The following is a 25,385-nucleotide window of genomic DNA, read 5'->3' as shown; positions in this document are numbered from 1 at the left end:
GTTCTTTAAACAGCTGTCCTTTATTCACTGTTGAGCAGATGACTGCAGTGGGTTGTTTGTTTGCATGTGTTGGATATTTGGACCAAGAAACATCAGTGACCATCAAATTCTGGATAATGTAGCCCTAGCTGGTTTGGCTCAGTGCATAGAGCATCGGCCTGTGGACTGAAGGGTCTCAGGTTCAATTCCAGTCAAGGGCACATGCCTGGGTTGCGGGCTCGATCCCTAGTAGGGGGCGGCCGATCGATGATTCTCTCTCATCATTAATGTTTCTATCTCTCTCTCCCTATTCCTTCCTCTCTAAAATCAATAAAAATATATATTTTTTAAAAATTCGGGGTAATGTAAATGGTAATGGGGTCAAACTCCATGGTATATTAAAAACATGTTAAAATTGGGAGAGATATTAGATATCTATTCTCTATCAAGGAGTGACTATTAAGACTTTTTATTTTAATCATTTCATTTTATTTTTCACTGAGGAATAATTGGGAATAACTGACGAACATAATTATATATATTAAAATTATAAAATGTGACAATTTGATATACATATACATGTGAATCAAGGTAATTAACACATCTATTATTTCACAGTTAATTCTTTTTTTTTTTTTTGTAGTGAGAATGCCTAAGATCTACTGTCAGCAAATTTCAAGTATACAATAACATTATTAACTACAGTCACCATGCTGTATATGAGATCCTCAGAATTTATTTTTCTTTAACTAAAAATTTATACCCTTTGACCTACATTACCCCATTTCTCCCATCCGGAGCAACCACCATTCTATTCTTTATTTCTATAAAATCAGCTTTTGTTTCCCCTAAAGATTCCACATTTAAGTGATACCATACAATATTTGTCCTCTGTCTGGCTTATTTCACTTAGCATAATGCTCTCTAGATTCATTCATGTTGTCATAAATGGCAGGATTTTCTTCGTTTTATGGCTAATATTCTAATATATACATATACACAAATATACCACATTTTCTTCATTCATTCACCCACAGGCCATCTAGGTTGTTTCCTAGTTATTGTGAATAATGCTGCAATAAACACGGATGTGCAGGTATCTCATCAGGATACTAATTTCACTTCTGTCAAGGCCTATTGAATGATTTGGGGAGGCAGGGAGATTACAAATTCGATTTCCGGTCAAGGCACATGCCCGTGTAATGGGCTCAATCCCCAGAGGAGGGCATGCAGGAGGCAGCCAATTGATGTTTCTCTAGCATTGGTGTTTCTATCTATCTCTCCCTCTCCGTTCCTCTCTGTGAAATCAATTTTATCAAATCACATGACTATAACCTAAAATTGACATATATAAAATTTATTACAACTATTTATTAATATGAAGAATAGGAGGAAAAAAAGGCTCCGATTCCCATCACCTCTAAAAAATAACTTTGTCAGAGAAAAAGATACAATATGTGGACAAACAGGGGCCACATATTAAACCTGACAAGCTTAGGGGAAGCCTGCATGATGGCCTTACAAACTCAGAAACTGAAAGTAACCACATAGGATGGTCTGAAATTAAAACTTTCTAACTTGCCCGACCAGCATGGCTCAGTGGTTGAGCGGTGACCTATGAACCAGGAGGTCACAGTTTAATTTCCGATCAGGGCACATGCCCAGGTTGCAGGCTCAATCCCCAGTGGGGGATGTGCAGGAGGCAGCCAATCAGTGATTCTCTTTCATCATTGATGTTTCTATCCCTCTTGCCCTCTCCCTTCCTCTCTGAAATCAACAAAAATATATTTAAAAACAAACAAACAAAAAACCTTTCTAACTAAAAGCAGTAAGTACATGGTGGGTAGTCATGTTCTAGGCCAGTGTTTTTTCCTAACAAAGGTCAATCTTTATCTTAACTGGGACTGTCTGTTGTCTTTTTGCATCTATCAGACCTGATAACAGTACCTTTGGAATATCAAAGTCATTTCTTTTTTTCTGAACCCCTCAAAGCACAAAAGCTGAACCAGACCAGAGACCACAAATCCTCTCAATGTTATTATCATGTTAATTAACTATTTATTATCCTATATCCACCTACGTAAAAGAAATATGCTTCTTTTTATCTCATCCCACTGGCCACTAGGAAAATCCAAATACCAAACTGTCCTTTTCCATGGGCCCTCAACATAGAACAAGTAAAACATTTTAAATAAATTTAACCTAACTATATCTAAAAAAATACACTTCAATTCACCCATGGATCTAACAGGCTTCAAAATCAAGAGAAAATATTTTTTAAATATATTTATTTAGCCTTGGCCAGTGGCTAGGTTGGCTGGAGCATTGTACTGTACACCAAAAGGATGCAGTTTTCATTCCTGGTCAGGGCACATACGTAGGTTGCGGGTTTGATCCCCTATCAGGTTGCATATGGGAGGCAACCAATTGGTGTTTCTCACATCGATGTTTCTATCTATCTCCCCTTCTGTCTCTAAAAATCAATAAAAACATTCTCAGATGTGGATTGAAATAAATAAATAAATAGCCAATGCTCTAAAAAAAGAATTATCAAATTTATTGGGGAACATTAATAAAATTATACAGCTTTGAAATACACATTTCTACAATATATCATCTGTATATTGTATTTTGTCTTTACCACCCCAAGTCTCCTTCTGTCGGGAACAGTGCTATCTATAGACTTTGCCACACTGTTTACATTCATAGGGTTTCTCTCCAGTGCGAGCACTTTCCTGGGCTTTTACGGAACGGTGATGCTTGTCGGCTTTACTGCATTTTTACATTCATAGAGTTTCTCTCCAGCATGTACTTTTTTATGTTTTGGAAGTGAACTGGAATAAGTGAATGCTTTGCTACATATTTTACATTTATAGGGCTTCTCTCCAGTGTGAGTTCTTCCATGTATTCGAAGATCACCGGGATACCTAAATGCTATGCTACATATTTTACACTCATAGGGTTTCTCTCCAGTGTGACTTCTTTCATGTCTTCGAAGTTCACTCGGATACCAAAATGCTGTGCTACAAATTTTACATTTATGCGATTTCTCTGTAGTGTGAGAACTTTTGTGTCTCTTTAAGGACCTGTAAGATATGTAGGCTTTGCCACATTTCTTACATTCATAGGGCTTCTCTCCAGTATGAACTCTTTCATGTATTTGAAAAGACCAGTGGTCTCTGCAGACTTTAGCACATATTTTACATTCATAAGGTTTCTCTCCAGTGTGAGTTCTTCCATGTCTTCGAAGGTTACTGAGATAACTAAATGCTATACTGCATATTTTACATTCGTAGGGTTTCTCTCCAGTGTGAGTTGTTCTGTGTACTTTAACATTTCTGGAAGACCTGAAGACTTTACCACATATTTTACATTCATAAGGATTTCCTCCATTGTGGGTTCTTTCATGTTTTTCCAACCAGTTTAGATAACTAAAGGCTTTATCACATTCTTTACATTTATATGGCTTCTTTGCATCTTTTTGAAATTCATGTGTTTTTTGTCCAGTGTGACATCTGTAGTGCTTACTAAGCAATGACTGAAATACAAAGACTTTTCCACATACTCTGCATTCGTGTTGTTTCACTCTGGTGGTTTTTTTGTTCAGACTGAGATTTGAAGTAAGGCTGAAATTTTCTCCATAATGACTAACCTCTTTACTTTCACAGAGTTTCTCTACCATTGGATTTCTGTAAAAAATGAGAAGCACATTATTAATGATTTCTTTACTCATGATATTTATTATGATTTATAGGTAAAGCATAGGTATTCTGCCTTGTCTGAAAATAAATTATGTAATACTTTCCAAGAAAACTTCACCCTTGCAATCATCAAGCTGTGATATTCATATATAGAATTTATTAATACTGTTTTTAAGTGAATATTTTGCAAATACTGAGCATGTATATTACATCGAAGAGAGTATTTTTAAATTTTTTTCTAAGAAGAAATACATATGAAGCAGGGCTTATTTGTTTTGTTTGCTATTTTTAAAATTTCATAACACACTAGAATTCTCCCATAAGACACTGCTTTCTATCGTGAGTGTGTCTCACCTTAATTTTCTCCTCTGGTTTTTGTACAGATCTTCAATGTCATGTTCTTCCCATCTTTTACCTAAAATGCAGACCCAGAAAAATGTTTCCAAAGAACTAAAATGATCTTTAAAAATTATTACATTCTAGATCCATGATGAGCTGTGCTCATGCCTAGATTATTTACCGCCATCATCCATCTCTACATTACAGATCTTAGAACAATACTGGTGAGCAAGAAACACTTGTCCTCTAATTGACAAATGAAGGAATTTCATCATTCTTACCTATGGAGGCCAGGTTCCTGAAAGTTTCCCTCATCACATCTCTGTAGAGTTTCTTCTGTGAAGGCTCCAGTAAGGCCCACTCCTCCAGAGTGAACTTCACAGCCACATCCTCAAAGGCCACTGAGTCCTAAAACACCCCAAATACAGGTAGAATAGGATATGTGAAACTGATAGCACTGGACATCTAGACTCCATTTATAGGAAGGTAATGTATGATTCTCTCATCTACAAACATCTCATCTATGACTTGATCATCAGAAATGTAGTCTCTGTTCATACCACTTTGAACACCTGGAAATTACTTACACATTCTTACTGTAGTTACAATGCATCTTATTTTTCTGTAACAACAGGGTCTTGACCATGTTGGGTAATAACAGGAATGCCATACAGATGAAATATATTTTATCATCTTAAGAATTAAAATTTGCAAAAATAATTATTTCATCTCTTTTATTATTACCCACTATTCACAGTAATCCACAAAGCAGAGGGTTAAATCTGCATGGAGTTTTAATTAATAAAACATAGTGAAAAATTGAAAGCTTTTCCTCCTGTTAGCATCACCAAACATGAGAGTCCAGGAGGCCTGTGAAAATTACTTCCAACAAAGCAAGCTGACCATGTCGTTCTCCAGTCCTTTACCCTAATCAGGGGCAGCTGGCTCAGTGTAAATATGCTTGTGAAGAAGCATTGTTGTAACTTGTGTAGTATTTATCACAGACTCAGTGCTTCCTTCTCTCTATTCAGTTTAATGGGGCTGGAGAGTTATTTGGAACTTAAAGGTCAGACACAAGAAGGAGGCCTAACAAGTTACTCCATAAATCTCTGTACATGTGTGCTCAGATTGCTTCCAACCAAATTTTAATAGGCCGAGCGAGCTCTTCCCAGTCAAACCCTAACAGGGCACCCTGGGCCTCACTGCCCTTGAGGAACAGGTTCAGAGCTGCAGATTCAAGGGAGTTCATTGAGGTCCATATGGTCTGATGGTGAATTTGGCCATGATTACAGAACACATCAAAGATTCAACACTACTTCCTTCTAAAAGAACACATGATTTCTGTTCTCCAATTTCAGGAGGAAAATCTTCCTGACAAGTCACTCTAGAGCAGTGGTTCTCAACCTTCCTAATGCCGTGACCCTTTAATACAGTTCCTCATGTTGTGGTGACCCCCAATTTCATTGTTACAAATTGAACATAATTAAAGCATAGTGATTAATCACAAAAACAATATGTAATTATATATGTACTAGAGGCCCAGTGCACAAAAATTTGTGCACTTGGGGATTGGGAAGGGGGGGCCCTCAGCCCGGCCTGTGCCCTCTCGCAGTCTGGGACCCCTCGGGAGATAACGACCTGCTGGCTTAGGCCTGCTCCCGGGTGGCAGAGGGCAGGCCCAATCCCTAGGTGCAGCCCCTGGTCGGGCTCAGAGCAGGGCCGATTGGGGAGTTGGGGCACCGCCCCCTGTCATGCACAGAGCAGGGCGGATTGGGAGGTTGCGATGCCACCACTAGTCACGCTCAGGGTAGGGCCGATTGGGGGGTTGGGGCACCGCCCCCTGTCACACTCAAGGCAGGGTCGATGGGGAGGTTGCTGCGCCACCCCCTGTCACACACAGAGCAGGGCCGATCAGGGGGTTGGGGGGCTGCCCCCTGTCACGCACAGAGCAGGGCCCATCAGGGGGGTTGGGGTGCCGCCACTGTCACACTCAGGGCAGGGCCAATGGGGAGGTTATGGCTCTACCCTGTCACACACAGAGCAGGGCCCGTGGGGATGGGGGTGGGGCGCCGCCCTCTATCACCCACAGAGCAGGGCCCATCAGGGGGGTTGGGGCGCAGCCACTGTCACACTCAGGGCAGGGCCGATGGGGAGGTTATGGTGCTACCCTGTCACACACAGAGCAGGGCTGATCAGGGGGTTGGGGCGCCTTCCCCTGTCACACACAGAGCAGGTCCGATCAGGGAGGTTGTAGCCCCGCCCCCATCACACACAGAGCTGCAGGGCGATCGGGGGTTTGGGCGCTGCCCCCTGTCACGCTGATCCGGTGCCAGGAGGCCTCGCTGCTCCGCTGATCCCGGTGCTGGGAGGCATATTACCCTTTTACTATATAGGATAGAGGCCTGGGGGCCGGCTGGTTTGCCCTAAAGGGTATCCTGGATCAGGGTGGGGGTCCCCACTGGGGTGCCTGGCCAGTCTGGGTGAGGGGCTGAGGGCTGCTTTCAGGCTGGTGGTTATTGATTGAAGCTCCCAACCGCTCCTTTTTTTTATTTTATTCTGGGCCAGCTTTAGCTCTGGCTCTAGCTCTGAGGCTTCTGCTGCTGGTTTGTTTACCTTCTATAATGGAAACAATGTATAACTTCAGCTCTGAGATCCCAGCCGGCTATATTTGTTAGAATGTTTCAAACTGCCAGCTCAGAGGCTGGCAGCGGCAGGCGGGGAACGTTGGAGTCTGCAGTCCCTGGAGCAAGCAAGCCTCATGTTCGCTTCCAGCTGCCTGGCTGCCGGCCGCCATCTTGGCTGACAGTTAATTTGCATAAGGATACGCTGATTAGCCAATGGGAAGGGTAGCGGTCGTACACCAATTACCATGTTTCTCTTTTATTAGTATAGGATTTTCCAATGGTCTTAGGCGACCCCTGTGAAAGGGTTGTTCGACCCCCAAAGGGGTTGCCACCCACAGGTTGAGAACCACTGCTCTAGAGGCTGCTCTACCACCTTCTGATGTGACACTTACGGAACTTCAGAGTTCCGTAAGAAAAAAACAGCAACACATGAAATAAACGACTCTTCTTAGACTCAGCAGACCTGTGAGGTTACAGGGAAAATGGTATCTCCAGTGTCAGGAAAGAGAACAGATGGTATCTTGAGATACACCCCAAATATTCTGTTCTTAACAAGGCCTGAACTAAAAAAATCCATTTCACAGGAGTCTAATGCAAAGACAATAGAAAACAAAAATGACAGAACACAATATCCATAAAAATTAAAACAACCTTCCTTAACATGAGGATTAAAATACCTGAAAAAAGGAAAGACTGAAAAAAAAAAAACAATTGAAGTAATAATCACCAAACTTTTCTAAAATTAATGACAGATGACACACTGTAGATCCAGAAAGCTCTAAATCACGAAACATGAAAAATACCAAAAATGCGGGAAACCATAAAAATGCTAAAGGAATCCAAAGGCAACAAAATCTCAGACATATGCCAAAGCAATTTCTTCACCGAAACAGCTCCCAGGGCATTGGAAACTAAAGAGAAAATAAACAAATGGGACTACATCAGCGGTTCTCAACCTGTGGGTCGCGACCTCTTTGGGGGTCGAACAACCCTTTCACAGGGGTCGCCTAAGACCATCAGAAAACACATATATAATTACATATTGTTTTTGTGATTAATCACTATGCTTTAATTATGTTCAATTTGTAACAATGAAATTGGGGGTCACCACAACAAGAGGAACTGTATTAAGGGGTCGCGGCATTAGGAAGGTTGAGAACCACTGGATTACATCAAAATAAATAGCTTCTGCACAGCAAAAGAAACCATCAACAAAACAACAAGAAAGCCCACTGCATGGGAGAACATATTTGCCAATGTTATCACTGATAAGGGTTTAATCTCCAACATTTATAGGGATCTCATACAACTTAACAAAAGAAAGATAAACAATCCAATCAAAAAATGGGCAAAGGACCGAATTAGACACTTTTCAAAAGAGAACATCAGAAAGCCAAGAGACATATAAAAACATGCTCAAAGTCACTAATCATCAAAGAGATGCAAATCAAAACAACAATGAGGTACCATCTCACACCTGTCAGACTGGCTATCATCAACAAATCAACAAACGACAAGTGCTGGAGAGGATTCGGAGAAAAGGGAACACTCGTGCACTGCTGGTGGGAATGCAGACTGGTGCAGCCACTATGGAAGACTGTATGAAGTTTCCTCAAAAAGTTAAAAATGTAATTCCCATTTGACCCAGTGATCCCACTTCTAGGAATATACCCCAAGAAACCAGAAACACCAATCAGAAAGGATATATGCACCCATATGTTCATAGCAGCACAATTTACCATAGCTAAGATCTGGAAACAGCCTAAGTGCCCATCAACAGATGAATGGATTAGAAAACAGTGGTACATCTACACAATGGAATACTATGCTGCTTTAAAAAAGAAGGAATTCTTACCATTTGCAACAGCATGGATGGAACTGGAGAGCATTATGCTAAGTGCAATAAGCCAGTCAATGAAAGAAAAATACCACATGATCTCACTCATTTATGGATAATAAAGACCATTATAAACTGATGAACAAAAATAGATACAGAGGCAGAGCAGCATTGAACAGACTGTCAAACTACAGAGGGAAGACCAGGGAGGGTTGGAGGGTTAGTGGGGGGAGAGGGGTAAGAGATCAACCAAAGAACTTGTATGCATGCATATAAGCATAACCAATGGACACAAGACATTGGGGTTAGGGGAGGCCAGGGGAAGGTCAAGGGATAAAAAAAGGAGATATATGTACTACTCTTTGTAATATTTTAAGCAATAAAACAAAATTTTTAAAAAATACCAAAAATGCATGCAAAAGTGTATTGTTTTCAAATTAGACAAAAATCAAAGAAAAAGAGAACATATTGAAAGAGGCCAGAGGGTAAAACACACCTTAGGTAAAGAAAAACAAATATAAATTAAATTCAACTTGTTTTCAGAAACTATGCAAGAAAGACTAGATTGTAGTAAAATATCAAACATTTTTAAATAAAAAAAATAACATCTGTAGAATTTTGTATCAAGGTAAGTAATCTTTCATAAAAAAATAAATAAGGACTTTCTAAGACAAAAATTGAGGGAATTTGCCCTAGCCAGTCTGGCTCAGTGGATAGAGTGTCAGCCTGAAGACCCAAGGGTCCTGGGTTTGATTCCGGTAAAGCGCATGTACCTAAGTTGCCAGCTCCTCCCCAGCCCGGGCCCTGGTCGGGGTTCGTGCAGTAGGCAACCAATTGATGTGTTTCTCTCACGTCGATATTTCTCTCTGTCTTTCCCTCTTTCTTCCACTCTCTCTAAAAAATCAATGGAAAACATCCTCGGGTGAGGATTAAAAAACACAAAAATTGAGGGAATTTGTCATTAGTACAGCTACTTTAAATTAAATGTTCAAAAGTTCATCAGAAAGAATATAAGTAATGAAGATGTAGGGTTAGAAAAGGAAGAAATTAAGGTAATTTTTTTCTTGTCATATAACACATGATGCTTTGTTTAAAAAATATTAGCAATAATGTGTTTGGTGTTATAAGCTTTATGGGTAATGAAAATAAATGACAATGTGACAAGGGACACTGACGGGAGAACTGGGAATACTGTGGTAAGAGATACTTGCACAAGCAGTGAAGTGGTACAGTGTGATTCGACAGATATAGGTTAGTTGCAAATATGTACTCAAAACTCAAGGGAAACCACTAAAAGAGTTCCTTTTTGTTAAACGTGTGACTGATATGCTGAGAGAGGGGAAAAAAAAAAACACAATTAAGTAAAATCCTCAGTTAAAGCCAAAGAAGGTAGAAAAAGGTTGAAAACAAAAGGTAACAAAGAACAAAAGCAACAAGTAGAAAACAGTAAAAGATCTGGTAAATATTAATCCAAATGCACCAGTAGCCACTTTTAATCATCAATAGTCTCAATACAATGGAACAATACAGAAATATCAGATTTTAAAACACACTGTCATGTTGTCCATAAGAAACACACTTTAAATATGAAGACACAGATGGATGAAAGTTAAAGGAAGAGAGAAAATGCCAACAGAAATCAATGGACAGATATATGAATTATAGATAATAAAGATTTCAAACCAAGGAAAACTCAAAGATAAAGAGGAACATTACATAATGTCTCCAGGAGGGCATAGCAATCTTTTAGGTTTGTATGCATATCAACACAAGTCAAACTACATACATAAGGTAAGAGCTGATAGAATGTGGAGAAATACATGAGTCCACAACTGTGGCTGGAGCATTCAACAACCCCTTATCATCCTATATAATAAAGAGCTAATATGCAAATTGTCATCATGCCCTCACGCCATCACGCCTTAATGGCTCAGACACTCAACACTGGGGAGAGAGATATGGGGACCAGCCAGGCACAAATGAGCTCAAGAGAGAGGAATGGGGACCAGCCAGGCTGCGACCCCAGAGAGGGACAAGCCACCAGCCCCGCCTGGGCGCCAGCAGCTGCACCTTCGCCTGCAGCCCGGGAGAGGGACAAGCCGCCCGCCCTGTGGTCTCGGGAGCCAGCGCCTGTGGCTGCAGCCCAGGAAAGGGACAAGCCGCCCGCCCCGTGGTCCCGAGCACCAGCGGCTGGGTCTGCACCTGCGGCCCAGGAAAGGGACAAGCCACCCGCCCTGTGGTCCCAGGCGCCAGTGCCTGTGGCTGCAGCCCAAGAGAGGAACAAGCCGCCCTCCCTGTGGTCCCAAGCGCCAGTGGCTGTGTCTGCACCTGTGGCCTGGGAGAGGGACATGCTGCCCGTCCTGCAGTCCCCTGCGGCTGCGGCTGCGGCTGCGGCTGCAGCTGGTCTGGGCGAAGTCAGCCCAGGTCCTGGGTGCCTGCAGCCAGCCAGAGGGAGGGAAGCCCGGGTCCCAGGTGCCTGTGACCTGCCGCAGGAGGGAATCCTGGGTCCTGGGTATGGGGCAAGGCAGAGGTGGTTAGGGGCAATCAGGCCAGCAGGGGAGCAGTTAGGGGCGATCAGTCCAGTAGGGGAGCAGTTAGGGGCGATCAGGCAGGCAGAGGTGGTTAGTGGTGATCAAGCAGGCAGGCAGAGGGGTTAGGGGAGATCAGGCAGGCATGCAGGCAAGCAGTTAGGAGCCAGCGGTCCCGGATTGCGAGAGGCAGTCGAACATCCCCCGAGGGGTCCCGGATTGGAGAGGGTGCAGGCCGGGCTGAGGGACCCCCTCCCCATGCACGAATTTCGTGCACCATACTTCTAGTTAATTATAAATTCCAGTAGGGAGGAAATCAGGAAGGACAGAGTGGAACAGAGCAGCACTATGAAATAACTGGATTTAGTTTTAACCTATGGAATACTTCATGCAACAACAGCAGAATACACATTCACCAAGACAGAACACATCCTGAGACACAGAGCATACCTTAAACATTTCAAAGAACTAAAATCATACAAAATATGCTTAGACCACACAGTAATTAGTGTAGAAATCTATAATAGAAAGATAGTTAGAAAATCCCCAATATATGGAGATTCAACAACACACTTCTAAATAATAAACAAGATCAAAAGAGAAGTCAAGAAAATTTATAATTATTTTTAATTTTAATTAAATTTTTAAAATTTTATTTTAGAGAAAGGAAGGGAGGGACAGAAGGAGGTAAAGAGAGAGAGAGAAACATCAATTGGGTGGGGAATGGGGGGCATTGAGGGGGTAAGGACACATATGTAATACCTTAATCAATAAACAAAATAAATTAAAAATAAAATGGTTAAAAAGACAAAAAAAAAAACATCAATTGGGGCATAGGTAAACATCTATACTCACAGCCTCCAACAACCACAGCAAAATTATAAATAAATACAGAATAATCATCATTCAGAACCACCTAAAAGCTGGCTGAATGGAAATCCTACAACTAGAGAAGTAAAGAAGAAAACACATTGAGACTGGTGAGGGGGGGCGGGGGGGGGAGGCACAGAACCAGCTGGTGTGCTGTTTTTTATAATCAGGAGGTAGATAGTCTCTGCAGAGGCCACCCGTGAGGAGCAAGGGGTCCCAGCCCCACACCAGACCCCCAGCCCAGAGTTCCAGAACTGAAGAGAAGTCCTTGTAACTGTGAACTGTAAAAACCAGCCGGCATTGTGGCTGAGTGACACAGAGGCTGCTGGAGACCCAGGTGTTCCCTTTAAAGGGCTGGCGCATGAACTTATTACTCAGACTCCCAGCACCAGGTGGCTTTGGGGGACCCAGATACATACGTGGAGAAACTAGATTGTCTGGCCTGGGGGCAGCTTTATCCCAGACAGGGGTGATTGCAAGGATCATTGTTCCTGTGCTGGAACTTTCCCTGTCGCAGGGCTGACTGGCAGCCATATCTGCGTCTCCATCAGCATGGAGAACACTGTTTGCTCCACCCTGGGGATTCCTTGAGACCCCACCCAATCCAACTTGCAGCTCCACCCAAGCTGTTTGCAGCACCTGTTCCATATGAATGGCCTTTCCTGCCTCAGGCTTCAGACGTTACTAAAATCTCTCAAACAAGATACAGCTGGTAACAGCATGCCCCAAACCTATTAATAAAAGGCCCAAGACCAAGCACTAGCACCAGCCTGCCTTGCTTCACAGCTGGGCCTCGTCTAGACACCTCCAAGCCCAGTACAAATAGCAAGTAGCAGCCGTCTACAGATCCCACTGTATCTCCTGCCAGGTGGCCCCAGATGGTGGCTGACTTTGCACTTCCCTGGAGGCCCTAGAGCCAGTGCACCTGGTGGACAGCTTCAAACCATAGCAGATTACAACTCTACACATGCACAAGCAACCTACTCAAGAGGCAAACTCAATAAGCACCAAAACCCCAATGAAGCAAGTTCTGCTCCATAGAGGTGTTTCCTCCCACTGTAGTTGCAGCTGGTCCTCACAGCCTGGAAGTCAACTCCTCCCAGTGACGCCAACAGCAATGAAGGCTCAACTACAAGACTATGCACACAGCCCACACAGGGGCACACCTAGAGTGTTCAGCTCAGGTGAGTGGGGTGGCTGAGCCACTGGGCCCTACAGGACACCTAATATACAAGGCCACTCTACCAATTCCTAGGAGACATAGCAGTTCTACCTAATACACAGAAAGAAAGAGATGCAGCCAAAATTTGGAGACAAAGAAATATGTCACAAATGAAAGAAATGGAAGCAAGCAAACTACTGGATACAGAGTTCAAAACCATGGTTATAAGGTTACTCACGGATCTTCATGAGACTTTCAAGGATCTTAGTGAAAATGCCAAAGACATAAAAAATGACCAGTCAGAAATTAAGCATACACTAACTGAAATAAATAATAATTTACATAGATTCAACAGTAGAGGATTCCAAGAATCAAATCAACAATTTGGAGTATGAGGAAGCAAAAAACACCCAATCAGAAGAGAAAAAAAAAAAAAGAATCCAAAAATATGATGATAGTGTAAGGAGCCTCTGGGATAACTTCAAGCATACCAACATTTGCATTATGGGGCGCCAGAAGAAGAGAGAGCGCAAGATATTAAAAACCTATCTGAAGAAATAATGACAGAACACTTCCCCTACCTGTGAAAGAAATAGACTTACAAGTCCAGAAAGTGCAGAGAGTTCCAAACAAGAGGAACCCAAAGAGGCCGATACCAAGACACACCATAATTAAAATATCAAGGGTTAAGACAAAGAAAGAATCTTAAAAGCAGCAAGAGAAAAGCAGTTAGTTACCTACAAGAGAGTGCCCACAAGACTGTCAGCTGATTTCTCAACAGAAACTTGCAGGCCAGAAGGGAGTGGCAAGAAATATTCAAAGAGGTGAATAGTAAGGACCTATAACCAAGATTACTCCATCCAGCAAAGCTCTCATTTAGAATTCAGGGCCAGATAAATAGCTTTACAAACAAGAAAAAGCTAAAGGAGTTCATCACCATCAAACCAGTATTACATGAAATGTTGAAGGGTATTCTTTAAGAAGAGGAAGAAGAGGAGGAAGTGGAAGAAGAGATAAAAATATGAACAATAAAATGGCAACAAATACGTATCTATTAACAAATCTAAAAATCAAAATAAATGAACAAGAAATCTAATGAACAAAATAAACTGTTGAATAAAATAGAATCGGAGGCATGGAAGCATGGAACAGACTGACGAATCTCAGAGGGAAGGGGGAGGGGGCCAGGAAGAGATTAACCAAAGATCTTACTGTGTCTATGGACACAGACAGTAGAGTGGTGAAGGGGCAGGTGGGAACCTGGTGGAGGGGGCAATGCGGGAGAAAAAAAGGGGGACATCCGTAATACTCTCAACAATAAAGATTTTGGGGGGAAAAAAAAACATTAATTGGCTCCTCCAGCACACACCCCAACTGGAGATCAAACCCATAACCTGGGTGTGTGTACTGACCGGGAATCGAACCTGCTGCCTTTTGGTGTATGGATGATGCTCCAACGGAGCCACACTGGCCAGGCAATTAAAAATTATTTTTAACTAAGTAAAATAAAAACACAACCTATACAATTTTGTGAGATACAGCAAAAGTGGTGCTTACAGTGAAATTTATGCAATTAAACAAATATATTAAAAACTGAAAGATCTGTAACCAATACTGTAAGCATCTACTTCAGGAAACAATAAAAAAATGAGCTAATTAGACCCAAGGTAAGCAGAATAAAAGAATATGTGAAAAATCAATGGAGAAAAAAAAAATTTAAAGCTGCTTCTTTGATGAGATTAGTAAAATTGATAAACATGTAGACTAGATAACTAAGAAAAGTGGGAAGACAGAAATGATTAACGTCAGAAAGTAAAGAAGGGGAAACTAAAATTTTTTTTAAAAAAGGATTTGAGCCCTAGCTGGTTTGGCTCAGTGGATAGAGCGTCGGCCTGTGACTGAGGGTCCTGGGTTTGATTCCAGTTATGGGCACATGCTTGACCCCCATTGGGGGGCATGCAGGAAACAGTTGATTAATGATTCTCATCGTTGATGTTTCTATCTCTCTCTTCCTCACCCTTTCCGAAGTCAATAAAAATATATATTTTTTAAAAGATTTGATAAAATTGAATATTTGCTTATGATAACCAACTAGCAACAAAAGGAAACTTCCACTTTTTGAGATAGAACATATTCAAAACCTGTAGCTAAATTAATCACATTTCTTCCTTATGACATGATTGTCTATGTGAAACACCAGAAAGAGCCAACAACAACAGAGAGAACTCCTGGAATTAATAAAAGAGTAACCCACACAAATATACTCAACTGATCTTTGACAAAACAGACAAGACAATTCAATGGGGAAAAAAAGTATTTTAACAAATAATTCTGGAAATCATGAGTATCTACATATAAATGCACATACAGAAAATGAATGTAGACACAGGCCTTACACCTTTAACAAAAATTCATTCAAAACACATCACAGATCTATATGTAAAATGCAAAGGTAATAAACTTCTACAAGATAACACAAGAAAATCTAGGTACAAATAAATCAACAACATGGTGTCACTCACTACACTCTTATTAAGTGGCTCAAATTCTAAATACTCGAACACCATATACTGGTGGAGATGTAAAGCTGGAAATAAACCTAATTCATTGCTGGTGGGAATGGAATTGGACATGTCTACAGTGGAGACAGGAACTTTCTTTTAATGCAAAATATACTTGTACTACGATTAGTAAGATCCAGCAATCACACTCCTTGTTAGAGACCTAACCAATTGAAACCTAACGTTCACACAAAAACCTGTACATATTTGTAGACATTTTGTTCATGATTGGCAGAAGTTAGAGTGCAGCAAGATGTCCTTCAAGAGACAGACAGACAACTGGTAAGTCCATGCAATAAAATGGGGTATTAAGCCATGAAAACACACGGAAAAACTCAAAGGTACTTTGCTAAGTGAAAAAAGCCAATCTCACAAGGCTACACACTGTATAATTCTAAGTATATGACACTCAGGGACACATACAAAAACATGAGCCAATCAAAAGGCCTCTGGGTTTAAAGGACTTAGGGGTTGGAGGGAGAAATGATCGAATAGGTGGAACACAGAAGATTTCTGGTAACTAAAACTACAGTATATGATATAAAAATTATGAATACACATTATTTTACATTTGCTCAAAACCATAGATCCCATAACAAGAGCCAATGGTAATGTAAACTATGCATTTTAATGCATGAATATTGGTTAAGCAATTATAACAACTGTACCACAGTAATTCAACATGGGAAAAATAGTGCAAACTCTATGGTTGCACAGGGCTGATGTGGGAACTCTCAGTACTCTGATCAATTTTTCAGTAAACCTAAAGCTTTAAAAAACTGCCCTAACCAGTTTGGCTGAATGGATAGAGCGTCGGCCTGCAGACTCAAGGGTCCCAGGTTCGATTCCGGTCAAGGGCATGTACCTTGGTTGCGGGCACATACCCGGGGCGGGGGGGGGGCGGGGTGCAGGAGGCAGCTGATCGATGTTTCTCCCTCATCGATGTTTCTAACTCTCTATCCCTCTCCCTTCCTCTCTGCAAAAAATCAATAAAATATATTTTTAAAAATAAAATAAAATAAAAATAAAAAATAAAAAACTGATGTACTAGTATATCAAAAACTAAGAAAAGATGAAGACAGACTCATTACAATTCATCCCTGGTAACTACCTGTTAACACTAACTTAAAGTTTTTCTACCTTCCCATGCATCATTTATTTTAAATAGAAAAATGTATACATACCACATTAACCTATGATCAATTATTATTATTAACAAAATACTGCTTTTTAAATTTAACTTAATATTTTCAATATAACAAACCACTCCAAGATTTAAACACTAAATTATATAAGAATGCAGAGCATAAAAATTTATAAATCCCTTTCCAACTAAAAGGACAAAATGCATGACAGTTTTCTCTATATCTTTTTTTTTTTTTTAATATATCTATGAAGTTTTTATTTTTTTTATTTTTTTTATTTTTTTTTATTTTAATAATTTTTATTTCTTAAAGTATTACAAAGAGTATTACATATGTCTCCTTTTTTCCCCCCCCTTGACATTCCCCCCGCCCCTACCACTTGCCCCCCCCCCCCGCCCCGTGTCTTGTGTCCATTGGTTAATCTTATATGCATGCATATAAGTCCTTCAGTTGGTCTCTTAATCCCCCCCCCAACCCTCCCCAGGCTTCCCACTGTAGTTTAACATTCTGTTCAATGTTGCTCTGCTTCTGTATCTACCCCTGTACATCAGTCCATACTGGTCCCCTTTATTTGTCCCAACCTCACTGGAGTAGTCTCAACCTCACCAGGGCCGTCTGAGCCTCACCAGGGCCGTTTCAACCTCACCGGGGCCGTCCCTACCTCACGGGGGCCATTTCAACCTCACCGGGGTCGTCCATACCTCACGGGGGCCGTTTCAACCTCACCGGGGTCGTCCCTACCACACCGGGGCCGTTTCAACCTGACCGGGGTTGTCCCTACCACACTGGGGCCATTTCGACCGGACCGGAGTTGTCCCTACCACACCGGGGTCGTCCCTACCTCACGGGGGCTGTTTCAACCTCACCGGGGTCATTCCTACCTCACGGGGGCCGTTTCAACCTCACCGGGGTCGTCCCGACTTCACCAGGGCCGATTCAACCTCACCGGGGTTGTCCCTACCACACCGGGGCCGTTCCAACCTGACCGGGGTTGTCCCTACCACACCGGGGCCGTTTCAACCTGACCAGGGTCGTCCCTACCTCACGGGGGCCGTTTCAACCTCACCGGGGTCCTCCCTACCACACCGGGGCCATTTCGACCTGACCAGAGTCGTCCCTACCTCACGGGGGCCGTTTCAACCTCACCGGGGTCGTCCCTACCACACCGGGGCCGTTTCGACCTGACCGGGGTCGTCCCTACCTCACGGGGGCCGTTTCAACCTCACCGGGGTCGTCCCTACCACACCGGGGCCGTTTCAACCTCACCGGGGTCGTCCCTACCTCACGGGGGCCGTTTTAACCTGACCGGGGTTGTCCCTACCACACCGGGGCTGTTTCGACCTGACTGGGGTCGTCCCTACCTCTCGGGGGCCGTTTCAACCTGACCGGGGTTGTCCCTACCACACCGGGGCCGTTTCGACCTGACCAGTGTCGTCCCTACCTCACGGGGGCCGTTTCAACCTCACCGGGGTCGTCCCTACCACACCGGGGCCGTTTCGACCTGACCGGGGTTGTCCCTACCACACCGGGGCCGTTTCGACCTGACCGGGGTCGTCCCTACCTCACGGGGGCCGTTTCAACCTCACCGGGGTTGTCCCTACCACACCGGGGCCGTTTCGACCTGACCAGGGTCGTCCCTACCTCACGGGGGCCATTTCAACCTCACCGGGGCCGTCCCTACCTCACGGGGGCCGTTTCAACCTGACCGGGGTTGTCCCTACCACACCGGGGCCGTTTCGACCTGACCAGTGTCGTCCCTACCTCACGGGGGCCGTTTCAACCTCACCGGGGTCGTCCCTACCACACCGGGGCCGTTTCGACCTGACCGGGGTTGTCCCTACCTCACGGGGGCCGTTTCAACCTCACCGGGGTTGTCCCTACCACACCGGGGCCGTTTCGACCTGACCAGGGTCGTCCCTACCTCACGGGGGCCATTTCAACCTCACCGGGGTCGTCCCTACCACACCGGGGCCGTTTCAACCTGACTGGGGTTGTCCCTACCACACCGGGGCCGTTTCGACCTGACCAGGGTCGTCCCTACCTCACCGGGGTTGTCCCTACCTCACGGGGGCCGTTTTAACCTGACCGGGGTTGTCCCTACCACACCGGGGCTGTTTCGACCTGACTGGGGTCGTCCCTACCTCTCGGGGGCCGTTTCAACCTCACCGGGGTCGTCCCTACCTCACGGGGGCCGTTTCAACCTGACCGGGGTTGTCCCTACCACACCGGGGCCGTTTCGACCTGACCAGTGTCGTCCCTACCTCACGGGGGCCGTTTCAACCTCACCGGGGTCGTCCCTACCACACCGGGGCCGTTTCGACCTGATTGGGGTCGTCCCTACCTCACGGGGGCTGTTTCAACCTCACCGGGGTCGTCCCTACCACACCGGGGCCGTTTCGACCTGACCGGGGTCGTCCCTACCTCACGGGGGCTGTTTCAACCTCACCGGGGTCGTCCCTACCACACCGGGGCCGTTTCGACCTGACCGGGGTCGTCCCTACCTCACGGGGGCTGTTTCAACCTCACCGGGACCGTTTCAACCTCACCAGGGCCATCCTGACCTCATCGGGGCCATCCCAGCCTTACCAGGGAAACAGGAAGTTTGGCCCTCTGTCCCCTGCCGGCGGCTCCCCACCAGACAAAATCTCCAGGCGTTCTTGGTGGTTGAACATCCAGCACTCCTGCCCTCCACCAAGTGCACAGACTGCCTGTCTGCTGTCCCCCAGCGCCCCACAAGAGACTGGGACCAGTGGGCATGTTTGTGCGCTTGCTGGTACAGCAGTTCCACAGTGCCGGCCCAGTCAGGCCCAGCCCTGGCCGGCCCCGGACCCGACTCTGCCCCCCGATTGCGTCCCTCCCAGATGCAAGGAGCTGAAATCTGCAGCCTGCTGTGATGGGCTCTGTACTTGGTGCCTCTGCACATCCTACTCAGTCTCAATGCGCTTCTTTCTATGCGAGGAGTTGAAATCTGCAGTTTGTTGGGTTGGGCTCTGTACTTGGTGTCACATCCTACTCAGTCTCAATGTTCTTTCTCTCCTTCCAGTTGTAGAGCTTCCACTGGGCCAACTTTCCCATGGTTCTGTATGATAGGTGTTTGTCTGATATTTGGTAGTTTCGATGTTGTGTGAGGTAGCACGCACAGGTCTCTTCCTTATGCCGCCATCCTGGTTCTCCAGGGTCTGCTTCTTGAGTGTGTCTCCCATGGCTGCGAGCAGTTGAAGTCTGCAATTTGTTGGGATAGGCTGCAAAAGCGCAGGTGAGTCTTTTTGTGCACCTGGCACAGCTTGGATGGGGATGTAAATTGATTAGGGCTGAGACTCAGGGAGTCGCCATGGCAGAGCAAATTGCACTGGCTGAGTCTCCGCGGCCCCTTGAATCTCTGCCAGGGCTTTGTGTCCCCCAGTGCCGGCGAGCAGTTGTGCAACAGAGTCTCCCTCGCTTTCTGATGGCTGCAAGGCCGTGCTGCCTCTCCCCGTAGGGTCTGGTGCCTCATGATCCCGCCTGAACCAGCTCAGTGGATTTGAAAGTTTGCAGAAGCAAAGGCGTTTCTACTTGTGAGTCTGGCACAGCCCAGATGGGAATGTAAATTGCGTAGGGCGGGGTCACAGGGAGTCGCCGGGGCGGAGACTCAGCGGCCCCTTGCCTATCCAGGACTCCAGGACTTTGCGTCCCCCAGTGCCGGCGAGCAGCCAAGCGCCAGAGCCTCCCTCGCTTTCTGACCGCTGGAAGGCCGTGCCGTCTCTCGCCTTGGGGCCTGGGGCCTCAGAGACCCGCCCGAACCAGCTCAGTGGATTTGAGAGTTTGTAAAAGCACAGTCATTCCCTCTTGTGCCTCTGGCACAGCCCTGAGGGTAGGGCGGGGTCACAGGGAGTCGCCAGCATGGAGGAAATAGCGATGGCGGCGTCTCCGCGCCCCTCGCCTCCCCGGGACACCAGGACTTCTTGTCCCTCAGTGCCGGCGAGCAGCCGCGTGTCAGAGCTTCCCTCGCTCTCCGACCACTGCAAGGCCGTGGCCGCCTCTCCCTGTGGGATCTGGGGCCTCAGAGACCCGCCCCGAGCAAGCCCAGAGGATTCGAGGGTTCGTAAAACACCGAGAATCCATTTGCAGCCCGCGTGGCGTGTGACTGCGTACCTCTGGTTTTGGTGCCTCCGTAGCTCCCACTCAGTCTCACTGCGCTTCTTTCTTTTCCTCCAGTTGTAGATCTCCCACTGGGCCAACTTCCCCACGGTTCTGAGTGGCAGTTGTTTACTTCATAGTTGATAGTTTCAATGATGCTGTGAGAGAGCAGCACACACAGGTCCGCTCCCTACGCCGCCATCTTGGTTCCCAGTTTTCTCTATATCTATATCTATATCTATATCTATATCTATATCTACATAATAAAAGTCTAAGTGACCGTTATGGCAGAACAACCAGAATGACCGGTCGCTATGATGCACACTGACCACCAGGGGGCAGACACTCAATGCAGGAGCTGCTCCCTGATGGTCAGTGCACTCTCACAGGGGGAGCACCGCTCAGCCAGAAGCCGGGCTCACGGCTGGCAAGTGCATTGGTGGTGGCAAGAGCTTCTCCCACCTCTGCAGCAGCGCTAAGGAGCAGTGAGCCCAGTGGAAGGAGCAGCAAGCAGGTGGGCAATAGTAGTGAGGGTTCCCGGACTGCGAGAGAGATGTCTGCCTGCCGGCTTAGGCCTGCTCCCTGCCAGGCCTAAGCCAGCAGGCGGACATCCCCTGAGGGGTACTGGACTGCGAGAGGGCACAGGTCGGGCTGAGGGACGCCCCCACCCCCCAACCCCACTTCATGCACGGGGCCTCTAGTTTCATAATAAGGATATATGAAAGAAATGAGTCAATATAATACATTGGGGGTTTGCAATTAAGCTCTGAAATGTACTATAAGTTTCAAGTATTTACATAGGCTTACACATACTTTGATGTGTTTCTCAAATCTATGAAAATTGAAATTATTTTCTTTTTCCTTCACATCTATTAAAACAGCAGTTAACTTGCCTTAGGAATAGTATAGCCTTTTACATGTCAAAGTACTTTAGGGAAAGGCACACACGAAACTCACCTAAATTTGGAAAAAGCACCTGAGAATTTAAAATCATTCATCTGACATCTTTAGGTTCTCTGGCCTGAGTGGAGACAAAATTCAACTTGGTTCCACAATTACCTTGCATTACATGGTATCTCTCAATCAACTTAAATATGAAAAGCTCAAGTGTTAATGGAAACTAGAGGCAAAGGGCTGCAATATTCATTTGAGAGAAAAATCCAACAAGAGAAAAAACAAATTACGGAATCAAGACAATTCAAAAGGAAACCCACATTCAGTAAGGCGAACATAACTGCAAACAAACATGGGGTCTAGACACCTCTGACTGAGACAGGACCCCTGGAGTGGGTCAGGCCCTAAGCATGGATGGGAGGGACACCTGAGCAGACCCAGAATTGAACTCTGGGAGCTCCACACATCCTCTTCCCTCTCCTGTAAGCATGGAGGCCCTTCCTCCCCAGGCTTCCATTCTCACACTGAGGAAACTCTCAGCCAGATTCAGTTTAAGTTCTGACCAAATGCACCCCCGATTATTCATAAACCCTCTGTCTAGAACAGTGATGGCAAACCTATGACACGCGTGTCAGAGGTGACATGCAAACTCATTTTTTTGGTTGATTTTTCTTTGTTAAATGGCATTTAAATATATAAAATAAATATCAAAAATATAAGTCTTTGTTTTACTATGGTTGCAAAGATCAAAAAATTTCTATATGTGACACTGCACCAGAGTTAAGTTAGGGTTTTCAAAATGCTGACACGCCGAGCTCAAAAGGTTCGCCATCACTGGTCTAGAAGTTGGAACCCCAACTTCTACATAGACTTTCTCAACATGCGTAAATTAGACTTGAGGTCGACTGCACTGTGAATGGAAAGCTCATACGTAAAATCTAAAAATGGCCTGGCCTTAGAGACCACAAGCACACCTCAGAAAGGGTAGCCACACTCCCAACTCCATTATACGCACCCATCCCCCGCTTTCCAGGGCTGTAACTTCTCTGTGTAAAGGTTCCTAAATGACACAAACCCAGAGTTTGAATGATCCAGCAAAATCACTTAAATACAGCATTTATATGGAAAGAACAGAAGAAAATTGTAACAGTCTTTTCCTAGTTCAACTAAAAAAAACCCAAATGTCTATTCCTTTCAGAAAAAGATGTCAGTTACTTATATTTCTAGAAAAAGAAACTGGTTTGTAAGTAACTAATCATACTGGAACACATCTGCTCTGCAAGTCTAAACCGTGCAATTTGATTGGAAAACCCACAAAAGTAAAAACCAGACCTCACACACTTACTGCACATGCTCAGCAGAAGAAAGAGGGAAAGATACACAAATAAAATGTAATCACAGAATTTTTTTTTCTGAAATTCACCCATTTCTTTTTGCACTTTTGGAAGTATTTTATGGTCTTTTAAGTCATTTTCAAGGTGAGAAATCCAGGGAGGGTTCCTGAATTGCTGACAGGAGGGCTCACCCAGGAAAATTTCCAAACAGCAAACTCCACCCAAGGGAATTCCCAAAGGAAAGATCCAGGGGGAGAGGCCCAGGATTTCACAGAAAGAAGTTCGAGGTGGCTATTCTTGCCTTTCCTCTCTTATAAAATAGCCACACTAAAAAAAAAAAAAAAAAAAAAAAAAAAAAGCCAGCAATGATTCTGTGGAAAAAGAATAAACAATAAAAATACTGGGTCTGTTTGAAATGCATCACAGAGGACAAATAGTTGATAACGATGCGGGGACTAGAGGAGAGAAAGTTGGCTCCGGAATTCGAGGAGGGAACTGGAAATTTGGGAACTGTTGCCAGTCCCAGAAAGAGACAGGCTAGGGGAGCACAGTCCTGGATCTGAGACCCTGCTTCCCACACATTTGGAAAACTCGGGAGAAAACTTGTTCCCTTGGGGGAGGAGGAAAGACTGGGGACCCCCCGCCCACCACCACCACCACAGGTGCTTCCTCGCACAAACCCTGCAGACCGAGTCACGACTGTCCCCTGATCACTCCCCATGGTCCCTGCACCAGGGGGAAAGGGTGCTGCGGGCGCAGAGCCGCCCAGACAGATTCCTGGACCGATGTCACCGCTGGCAGTGACCGAACAGGACGCCCGGGGGACCGGCAGCCGCCCCAGGCCCCACGTTACGAACCACGGGGGACCGAGGTCCGAGCGGCGCCCCTAAGGGACTGTAATCCGCAGACTCCCCAGGTGAAGCGGGAAAGGCCGGTCCCGAAATCGCCGCTGCCAACAAGCTCCCCCGCCCCGCCGCCGCGTCTCCGCACCCGCGCGCACACTCACCATCTCTAGGTGCCCTGGGTCTCCCCGAGTCCGGCCTACGCCTGCCACCTCCGGTGCAGATCACGGGGACAGAGGCTGCCGCACACCCACCAAACACTTTCGCAGGTGAGCTACCGAGGCCCTCAGCACACCTGAGGATACTAGGGAGGTCCTCGACTTCCGGGTGCGTTGCCCCACCCACCTGCCCCAGCGACGCCCCTGATTGGACAGTTCTCAAGGCTGCGCCCCCACGTTCCTGAGTGACAGCTGGGGGCAAATACAGGCTTCTGGGAAACACGTTCCCCTGTTGGGCGCACAGTGCTTTTAAATAAATTCAACTTTTTCCTGGCCTGGGACTTCCTAAGTTGTGGTCACCCAGCTCTTTGTGAACTCGAGGGCCCCTGTTGCAGGCCAAGCAGAAGAGACAAGAGGGTCGGGCCAGGTCTTATTGGAACAAAGTGTCTTAAGTCCTGTAGGGGTTAAGGGCTTGGAGTGAGGCTGTGAGGCCACTCATGGAACTCTTGTGACCTTTGTTTAGAAACACAGACACTGAAAAGTCAGGCACTATCTTTAAAAGAGTCTGGATTAATTTTATTTCTTTTTCATAATTTTTATTTACTTATTTGTGTTTTTTATTTAAATTCCAACCCCCCTTTTATTGAAGTTATTGGAGTGACACTGGTTAACAAAATTATACAGGTCTCAGGTGCACATTTTAACCTTTGATCCTTTCAATCATTGAGCTTCCACTGATCCCTTCCCCAACCCCACTCCATTGGTCCTTAAGAGAAAGAATCCCACAGCATTTGCCTCTGATAAGAAGTTCAAACCCCTTCTTCACCCTTCCCCACCCTGGGAATAAAGACTCTTCTCAGTCTAACTACAGGGTGTCGGGTGTGTTCATTATATTCTTGAGTGTACATTTTTACACTGGAAAGAAATTTCATTCAGATCAGCTTTTGCATTATAGTTTAATTAAATTTGTCTTAAATTTATATTTGAAATACAAATGACCATAATATCCCTAATTGTAACAGGGAATAAAAACTTTATACTACTCTGACTAACCATGAAATGGAATTAGAATAAAATGTACCAACAAACTGATCAAAGGAGCTCACATACTGTTTCCTTTGCAGACATCAGCAATTCCAGTTCCTGCTTGTACAAGAAATGACCTTCACCATGACTTTGATTGACACAGAGTGCCCAACTGCAGGAATTTGGCTAGCACTGCCCAGTTCCAGCATGCTGACATTACCAGTCCATATCAGGACCAGCAAGGACACTGCCTGCACATCCACCACCCC

General features: G+C 45.0%; 1 protein-coding gene across 1 annotated transcript; it reads right to left on the bottom strand.

Annotated features, from left to right (window-relative positions):
- Window positions 1-543: 543 nt before the first annotated feature.
- On the bottom strand, window positions 544-24,245 carry LOC139010991 (zinc finger protein 791-like). The gene is given in 5 exon segments (XM_070416133.1): window positions 544-2,758; window positions 2,761-3,668; window positions 4,035-4,095; window positions 4,301-4,427; window positions 24,097-24,245. Coding segments are annotated over 5 exon segments (1,206 nt in total). The 5' UTR covers window positions 24,100-24,245; the 3' UTR covers window positions 544-2,651.
- Between the last annotated feature and the right edge of the window lie 1,140 nt (window positions 24,246-25,385).

This window comes from Myotis yumanensis, unplaced genomic scaffold (assembly GCF_028538775.1).
Source record: "Myotis yumanensis isolate MYYU_CA2020_CCGP unplaced genomic scaffold, mMyoYum1.0.hap1 SCAF_5, whole genome shotgun sequence".
NCBI classification, from domain to species: Eukaryota; Metazoa; Chordata; class Mammalia; order Chiroptera; family Vespertilionidae; genus Myotis; species Myotis yumanensis.
This window is presented reverse-complemented; position numbering and strand designations above follow the sequence as displayed.